Source organism: Diabrotica virgifera, chromosome 5 (assembly GCF_917563875.1).
Source record: "Diabrotica virgifera virgifera chromosome 5, PGI_DIABVI_V3a".
Classification (NCBI taxonomy): domain Eukaryota; kingdom Metazoa; phylum Arthropoda; class Insecta; order Coleoptera; family Chrysomelidae; genus Diabrotica; species Diabrotica virgifera.
Window position 1 is genome coordinate 237,271,127 of NC_065447.1, and position 10,026 is coordinate 237,281,152.

The following is a 10,026-nucleotide window of genomic DNA, read 5'->3' on the forward strand; positions in this document are numbered from 1 at the left end:
GAAAACACACGTAAACATTTATATAAAAATAGCCTTGTCGTCAAAAATTTAGAAAACCAACTAAAGCTACTGGAAAAACAGACTTCTGTAACTTTCGTCTGGGTAAAAGGACATATTGGTATTTCCGGTAACATAAAAGCAGATTTTTTTGCTAAAGAGGCAATCTTAAAAGGATCGGAAATAACTTGGCTAGATAGAAGCGATCTAACAGCTACTCGCAAGAAAAGTTTGAAACAAAATTGGGATATTGAGTGGCACGCTTTCTGCAATCGAAGCAACAATCTCTACACCAAAATTCATCCTAGTTTACCTACTGAGCCTTTTGCTATCAGAAGTTATCCCAATAGAAATATATATGCCATGTTTATTAGATGTCTCTTTAATCATGCCACTGTCAAGTCATACCTCTATAGATTTAACCTATCCGAATCAGATCTTTGCGATTGCAATGGATATGTTGACGATATTAATCATTGGTTGTTTGGATGCAAACATAATGATGTTGCAATTAAGTTTTTGATGCACAATCTGGTTCAAGAAGAAATACCTTTCCCACAAAATAATGCTTCTCTTTTATATTTGTCTCGTAGAAATTCTAAAATTAAACAAATCATCTGGGAGTTTTTAAAAAGGACTAAGAGGAAAATTTAACTTGCACTGAATGAGTCCGGTTGAATGTGTTTAGCAATAATTATTGTTTTTTTATGTTTATCCTTATTATGTAATATTGTCTCCCTGTGAAAGTTCATTAAGTAGATTTTGCAGGGAGGTAATAAGAATAGAATTGTATAAAAGTTTATATTGAAAAAATTAAAAAAAAAAAAAAAAATTATACAAAAAAATATGTATACAAAAAAAATGTAAAAAAAAATTAAATCTTATTAAAAAAAAAATAATAATTAAATAAATAAAAAAAAGCATAATAAATTATAAAAAAATAAAAAAGAGAAAAAAAAAATTAAAAACACAAAGAGGGTGTAAACCTCCGCGGGGTTGATCCGGGTTGAAGCCTTATCGCTGTGTAAAAAAAACATATTTATTAGCATTTAGTATTAGTATTTAGTATTAGCATGTAGTTTTTTTTTGTCGATTTAATTATTTGTAAATTAATTTAAGTTGGTTAGGGCCATGAATGAGGAGTATACCTACTGGTCAATTAAATGTTTCCACTTCTACATATGTATGTATGTATGTGCGTGCATAAGTATTATATGTGCGCACATGTACCTAATGTATTATGTAATGCAATGTATTATATTTGGAATATTGTAGCAAACAGTAATTTATTATCTATCGTGGCTGAATGGATCAAGTAATCCAAAGCCAATAAGGAAGAAAAAAAAAAGCTTCGAAAAATAGTTATTTTGTAATTTGAAATTTGCATTGTGCACTACTTTTACAATATCTTGAGTTCTAATTGTTGGATTTAAGTTAAGTAAACGTTTTTTTTCTTCTTTTTTATTAACGAACAAATTTTATTTGAAACATTCTTTTTTATCTCTTTTAGTTTATGAGCCAGAGCCTTATAAACAATTTATAAACAATTAAATTGTTTATAACAATTTTTTGACCACTCGGATCGAATTCCACCCTCGAAATTCGTAATCAGCAGCCAAAAATCCATAAGAAACCGTTGAGTTTGTCCATCAGAATTGAAAAGGACACGGTGACCTCTATTTGGCGCCTAGACTCTATGTGCACAATGCATTTAGTTAATACTCGGCTATATTTAATATGGCTTTCACCTCTACTTTGAAAAATAGGGCCTAGTATTGAGGCGACTGATAATTTTGGGCCCGACGCAATATTTTGCTGAGAAATATTTAATATTTTCGTAGATTGTATAATAAGCAACTTCGCTATTTAACGTTTTATGGACATTCTGAGATAAAGATTAGATAAAGAAACGGCAATATTAAGAAAAAAATTGATATATTTTTTGCGAGTTTTATAAAGAAAACTTTAGAGCGATACACAAAGATAATATTTGTGAATCTCAACTTTCTCCAATAGATTTACTTAAATAAAATTAGACATCCCAAATTGGAATCATTATTTCCTAACATCTGTCGTTCTAGCGTCAAGAATATTTTGCACATTACCGGCGATAGTCCCAGAAGGGAAAAGGTCCTTTAGTTTCCTTTTTCTTTAGTTAAAATGGAAAAGGATCGGTTAACTGGCCTAGCAACTTTGTGCATTGAGAATGATTTCGTAAAATCATGCGATTTTTCGAAAATTATAGACATCTTTATCTTTGCCAATCAAAAAACTCGAAAGGCACCGATATTTTTAATATTAAAAAATATAATCAAAATTTAATAAAATTTATATTTATTTGAAATATTTATTATTATTTATCATTCATAATTTTATTTCTATAAAACTTAAACAATTTTTTTCGCTATTCACTTTGTGCCGGGGCCCGATTTTCACTTCTTACCGGGGCCCGCTCATCCCTCTCGGCCCTGGCAACTTCACTCCATCCTCTGACCCTCATAGTCTAAAGGATTTCTTCTTATCATCAATACATCTTCTACGTGATCGTCCTTTACCTCTTCTACCCTCAGAGTTTGAGAATGTCAATCTCTTCCTGAACTCATCATCTGAGATCCTAGCAATGAGTTCAGCCTCAGAGCAGAAAAAGACATATTCCATTTTTTACTACCAGAATTAAATAAAGAACATGAAATAAAAAAATGTTTGAAGAATGGCTAGTAAAAATGTATAAGATTCGTGAAAAGTTATATAACTTTAATTTTGTTCAACACAAAATTGAGAAAATGTAACAAAAAAAGAAAGTATGTATGTTCCTTTCAAATTTCTTTGAAATAAACCTAATATTAAATGTAACCTCTGAAAGAAATATCCATAGCTATTTCTTTTAGATATCTCATATTGTTATAATTAAAACCATTTTCAGAATGTCAATCAGTTTGTTAACATCCTTGAAGGATTATAAAAAACTGTAACAATATGAACAAAAAAATCATTAGTATTTATTGGATCACATTCGAAATTTACATAGAGGATATAAGTGGGCTAATTTTTGTATAAAAGCTAAGGTCTCCATTGGAAGAATTATAATTTGTCTTTGTGATAAATCAAATCAACATTTCAAAATGTTCAAAATTGTAAGTATTTATCTACATTTGATAAATAAATAATTTCACTTTATTAAAATAATTTGACTGATTATTATTAAAAAAGTCATATTTTCTATTTAATTGATTCTGTTATTACGTTTATCTGTTCACTTTCTGTACTGGGCAATAGTCAATTACAATTTTAATATTTTTTTGGATATTGGTATATTTCTGGTTAAGCAAGGTACATTATTAGATGAAGTTAAGTTTATGTTTTATACATTTTTCAAATAGAGTTTATATAATTTTTGTTTATTCCTTCTTAAAATCTACTTCTCACTTCAATCATCCTCATTCTCTTTGCCTTATCCCTATGCGGGGTCGGCTTCCCTAATTGCATCTCTCCACACAATTCTATCTTATGTCATATCAATGTTAATCCCTTTACCAACATGTCCTGCCTTATCGTCTCTCCCAGGTCTTCTTTGCTCTTCCTCTCCTACTCCTTCCAGAGATCTGCACTTCAGCTATTCTTAGTAATGTGTGATTAACGTCTCTACGTTGAACATGACCAAACCATCTCAACCCATGCTCTCTCATTTTGGCATCATTTGGTGCCACACCTAGACTTCCCCTAATATACTCATTTCTAATTTTATCCTTTTTTGTCACTCAGCTCATCCATCTAAGCATTCTCATTTCCGCCACATGCATTCGTTGTTCCTCTTTCTTTCACTGCCCAACATTCAGTTCCCTTCAGTACATCATAGCCGGTCATATGGCTGTTTTTTATAAATATAATTTTCCCTTCACACAACAAACCACTCGCTTCTTTCCACTTCATCCATCCAGCCCTAATTCTACTGCATGCATCTCCATCTATTTCTCCATTACTCTGTAATACCGATCCTAGATACTTAAAACTATTTGTACCATTTTATTTGTAGTAACCCCATCTTTAAATGAACATTCCAAATATTCTGTTTTTGTCCTACTAAGTTTTAAACCTTTTTTCTCCACATCCATATTTTTTTTTTCTTGTGGCTATTTAAAGGAATTTTCAATTTTTATTTTGTTCTTGTTATGCAGTCGATTTGAATTTTATCTCGTTAAGATATACTCAGATTCTCCTGTTCTATTGCCTTTGTGTCAATTCAAGATATGGTATTATTTTCGTGGCTAGCATCCAAATTTCAGCTTCATAATGTTAGTATTGACAGGATAAATTGATTAAAAACCCGATATAGTTGAAACATTTTTTTTTTAATATTCCAAAACAGTATATTTCAGGTTCTTCTTTTGTTTTATATATTTTATTCAAAGTACGTTATCATGACTTTATGTATAATATAGCAAATATTAGTTTATGTAGTTCCTTTCCGTTTGTTCCTATTTTCTTTTCAAGTCAACCCAACTTTTTGAATACTCGTTCAACAACTAGGCTGGCCAGATAGTTTGGTAACACATTAGCTAATTTCTTGATTGCAAACTTACCAAAGGATCATCGCTATGAATTTTTAAATATATGTGTATTATAAATCTTTACAAAAACTTTTCTCTTCACAACATAGTTCCCAGAACAATGGCATTCCATTTTGTTAATATTTGTTTTATTTTCAGTTCGCTTTCTTGTTCGCTGTTTTGGCTCTAGCTTTCGCAGCACCAAAGGCCCAACCAGTACCACAAGTATTAGCTGCGTACAGCGCACCAGCTGTTGTTAGCAGTTACTCATATCCATACGCTGCTGCCAGTTATGCTGCCCCAGTTGCTTACTCCGCTGGATATGGTTCTTTAGCTTATTCTGCACCACTGGCTTATTACTGATTTAATCAGGATATTGTCGTTTTGGTCATGTATATATGCGATGGAAATGGATTAAACAAATTAGTTTTAAGATAAATAAATGATATTGAAAACAATATTTTTTTGTTTCTTTTTATTTAAACATTTTTCATTCAGTCATTTGCTAGTCTTATAAGTTGACACAGCTGAAACGTTCAAAATAAAGATATAGTCCTGTCGCCAGGGGGTACAACGGCCTCCTTTATTCCTTTATTCAGATGGACTTACCCAAGTTTTTTTTATTTCTGTTGACCCGTAGAACACGAATTTTTTGGGTAACAGTTGATCCGGACGTCGATAAGATTGTTATAAACAAAGAACTTGAGGAATTACATAATAGCGATTTTTCGCTAAACAAAACATTTTTTTGTATTGTTTGGGTCATTCTAAGCAAAAAATGTTGTTACAAGTTTTTTCGTAGGATGCATAGTTTTCGTGATAAACGCGGTTGAACTTCCAAAAAATCGAAAAATTGCAATTTTTGAACCCGAATAACTTTTGATTGAAAAATAAAATAGCAATTCTGCTTACCGCATTTGAAAGTTAAAGTCAAATTCTATCGGTTTAATTATTTGCATTGCTAAAATAGTTATTTTTCTACGGCCGTGCTAAAAGAGCCCCTTTCACGCACGCATTTCGTTTCCGAAAATTGTACTTTCCCGCACGGCGTGCGTGAAAGTAAATTTTCCCGCACGGCGTGCAGGAAAGTAAAATACCTTGTAATATGGCATTATAATATGTTATACTACATGCAATAAACTAATATTTAGATATTATTTACTAATTTATATCAAATTTATCTTATTGTGTTCATATTTTAATGAAATTAGCGCAATAATTCGATGAAATAAAATTATTTTGACATAATATTTAAAAGTCAGATCAGTAGACAATTACAATGGTTTTGAATCGTCGTCATGGAAACCAATATCGTCGTCGTGGTAACCCATTATATTGAAAGTTTGGTTTTGACAACCTTGTCAAAGAATTAATTTGTGTATTTTCACTTCTAAATAAAAATTGATATAACTCTATTTTTTGTGGCTTTTTTCCAAACGTACGGCCCTAGAAAAAAATATATAGTTAGGAAAATAATTAGTGCGGAAAGTGATACTTTTACGCACGTGACTGCCGTTGACCCGAACGACGCGATAGCGGAGTTCGGGCAAGCAGTCAAGTGCGGGGAAGACAGTTTCCGCATGAGTTAGAAACAATATTTTTCTACAACCACTATTCAAAGTGCACTTTTCTGCACGGTTTTATGTTAGCAAACTTGATATTTTCTCACAGTATAAGATATTTGACATTAGTGTGCAGAAAAGTGACGTTTCTGTGCCGCAAAGTGACGTTTCTGTGCCGCAAAGTTCTTTTCTGCACAGTTGACTACCTCATTCTGAGTAACGTTATATTCTGTTTACATCCGTGGACTACCGCATTCTGAGTAACGTTATATTCTGTTTACATCCGTGGTTAAACTTTAGACAAATATATAACCTATAAGACAATTATTATATTTAACTATAGCATAGAAACTAAATTATGGATGTTACAACTGTTTTATTTTACAATTTTATTCTTATTAAACATTTTATAATTATCAAATAACCAATAAGGATTTAGCAACCTGTGCAAGAGACGTCGAATGAAGTAGGTTTTGTGTAAATCCGTGACTGCATAAATATAATGTCAATAATGTGTAATAATTGTTTAAATTTAAACAAATTAAGGCAGTGCATTAATTTTTTAACTGATTTCTGTGCAATTTATTTAGGTATAAGGAATTTAAATTTATTAGTAGGTATTAATTAAATACAGTTTAAAATTTATCACATAGGTACCTATTATAATTAATCGTCGTTTGGAAATTGTGATTTTTATTTTTAGGAAAAACTGTGCTTGTAGAAAAAGTATAGTGTGAAACACGTGCAGAAAGGTAATTTCTCACTCGTTTGAATTGCGGCACTCGCTTGCGCTCGTACCGCAATTTTTCAAACTCGTGAGAAATTAGTACCTTTCTGCACTTGTTGCACAATATACTATTTTTTTAGGACCGTACGTTTGGAAAAAAGCCGCAAAAAATAGAGTTATGTCAATTTTTATTTAGAAGTGAAAATACACAAATTAGTTCTTTGACAAGGTTATTTTCATAAATAACCTTGTCAACCTTGTAACAGTAAATTTTCACGCAAATTTTCACGCACGGCGTGAAAATTTACTTTTACGTACGCCGTACGGGAAAGTGCAACTTTCGGAAACGAAATACGTGCGTGAAAATGGCTCTTTTAGCACGGCCGTAGAAAAACTAATTTTTTTATTGTTAAACAAAGCTATAAACACATAGTGCTTGAGTGACGTTTTCAATGCATTTCTCATTTAAAATTGAACGAGTAGGCGCGCCTACAAACAGTCAATTTTAACGTAGCATGACTTTAAACGCATGCACTGGGCACGGAAATCACTATTTGTTTATGGATGTGTTTGACAATTTTTGGGAATACAAATAATAAAAACCTGTATAATTTGACTTAAACTTTCAAATGCGTTAAGCAGAATTGCTATTTTAATTTTTAATCAAAAGTTATTCGGGTTCAAAAATTGCAATTTTTCGATTTTTTGAAAGTTCAATAGCGTTTATCTCGAAAACTATGCATCCTACGAAAAAACTTGTAAGAACATTTTTTGCTTAAAATGACCCAAAAAATACAAAAAAAGTTTTTTTTTGCGAAAAATCGCTGTAATGTAATTCCTCAAGTTCTTTGTTTATAACAATCTTATCGACATCCGGATCTACTGTTAAAATACATAAAAATATATAAAAAACTTGGGTAAGTCCATCTGAATAAAGGAGGACATTGTACCCCCCTGGCGACAGGACTAATAATAATTTACTAATTTTATAAAATCAGTAGGATTTTATAAAAAAGATGCGCAGACACACTTGCAATACTTTTAACGTTAATTATGCAGACTTCTTTTATCCAGAATTCCTTACCCCCTAATTGGAAATTAGCATCGGACACTCCTATTTTTACAAAAGGCAACAAACTCGATCCCAACAATTATCGTCCGATTAGCTTACTACCAGTAGTTAGCAAAGTCATGGAAGCCATTATTTCCGAGGAGATGACTAAATTCCTTCTCCAAGAAAATGTTATTCCAACAAAACAACATGGATTTGTTTCTGGTCGCTCTACTCTAACCAATCTCCTACATTGTGTTAACGACTGGACGTCATCTATTAACAGTTCACAGCCGGTCGACGTTGTTTATTTAGATTTCTCTAAAGCCTTTGACCGTGTTCCTAAGCGCAGACTTCTACATAAGCTAAAACATTTCGGAGTTCGCGGTACTTTATTATGTTGGATTGATGATTTCCTGACAGATCGACATTACAAAGTTAGAGTTGGCGAATCTTTCTCACAGGACAGGTTAGTGGAAAGTGGAGTGCCGCAGGGTTCTGCCCTTGGACCTCTGCTTTTTACGGTTTATACCAGCGATGTTCCTTCCTATGTTTCAAGTAAAATATCGTTATATGCCAATGACACAAAAACATATGCCAATCCTATCACAAACCAGTTAGCCCTCCAAAGAGACTTGGATTCTATTTTTACTTGGTGCTCCCAGTGGTTACTACCCTTAAACACGGAAAAATGTGTAGTGCTTAGACTTGGTAAAAACAATCCACTTGTGCCGTACTTCGTTAACGGACAACCATTAGATTCAGTGTTCTCGTATAACGACCTCGGTGTTATCGTAAACAGCAGCCTAACGTGGTCCGACCATATTCAGTCTATTTGTAAACGTGCGAACTCCAGACTATATCTTATTCGGAGGTGTTTTTCGAGAGCTTCAATGCAGTCATTCTGTAAACTTTCCACTATTTACATAAGACCGATTCTTGAATATGCTGGCCCAACGTGGTATCCTGATTTGGTTCGAGACAAAATTTTGTTGGAAAACGTCCAAAGAAAAGCCACTCGAATTCCATTGGGACTGAGAAGACCTTCCTATGAAGAAAGGCTCAGTATGGCCCACCTAACTTCTTTTGGACTTCGCCGACAACGTGGCGACTTAATAACCACATTTAAAATATTAAAATTTAATTTCGGAAATCTCGACGAAATTTTTACAATCAATCAAGATGAACGCCTTAGAGGTCGCCAATTTAAACTGAAAAAGAGAACTTTTGTACGAGACCAAAACAGAATTTTTTACCAAATAGAGTTTTCGATATTTGGAATAACCTGGATGATAACATTGTCTCAGCCCCCTCTACCAACACATTGAAAAACAGAATTGACAGTTTTCTATTATAGTTGAAATTTTTTTTTTATGTAAACCCAAATTGTATCTTTTTTGTTGTTGTTGTTGTTTTTTTTATATTGTATTTACTAGTAGGTTACTTATGTAATTTCTTTGTTTTTGGGCATAATAGGGACTTGTCCCTCTGCCCTTGTTTATGTATAATAATAATAATAATATGTGCCTAATATTTGATGTTACAGAATTGTCCAAAAAACATAAAAAAATTGTCCGGGCCAAAAATATTGATTTTTGCAATTTGATTAAAAAAATTGTTAAAAAAAATTGGACCACTTTTCACGTGGGCGACTTCTTGAACCATATTCTGGGATGTCTCACGAATATGATTATGCAAAAAAATCTCATGGGAATATTTTTCCCAACGAACCCGCCGTTTTCGCCTTGTCTATTATGGAAGTTACCTGTTCCATTATTTGTCTCTTGTTATACAAATGTATGTTTAGATTTAAACCGAAACAATTATGTTTAAACTAATTAACTATTTAGATGGGAAATAAGCCACAATTAACTTGAAAAAAATAATTTTATTAAAGTTTTGACGCCCAAATCGGGTGTCGTTGTCAAAATACAAAATACTAATAAATTAAACAAAAATGTTGTTGCTTAGTAAAAATTCTTCTAATAATTTATTTAATCTGACTCATTTATACCGGCAATTCCGACATATATTATACATTTTAAAGTAGAAGACTTTAAAATGATATTGCCAATATTTATGAGTTGCGTTCCTGGGACGACTTTAGTGACTTTACTGAAAGATAGTGCATTCGATTACATG

At 32.3% G+C, this 10,026-nt stretch overlaps 1 protein-coding gene across 1 annotated transcript; it reads left to right on the forward strand.

Annotated features, from left to right (window-relative positions):
* The first annotated feature begins 3,014 nt into the window (after positions 1 to 3,014).
* Positions 3,015 to 5,002, forward strand: LOC114332361 (pupal cuticle protein C1B-like). Its single transcript, XM_028282147.2, has 2 exons — positions 3,015 to 3,131; positions 4,704 to 5,002. Exons 1-2 carry the CDS (start codon positions 3,120 to 3,122, stop codon positions 4,905 to 4,907), a joined length of 216 nt encoding a protein of 71 aa, XP_028137948.1. The 5' UTR covers positions 3,015 to 3,119; the 3' UTR covers positions 4,908 to 5,002.
* The last annotated feature ends 5,024 nt before the right edge of the window (positions 5,003 to 10,026 follow it).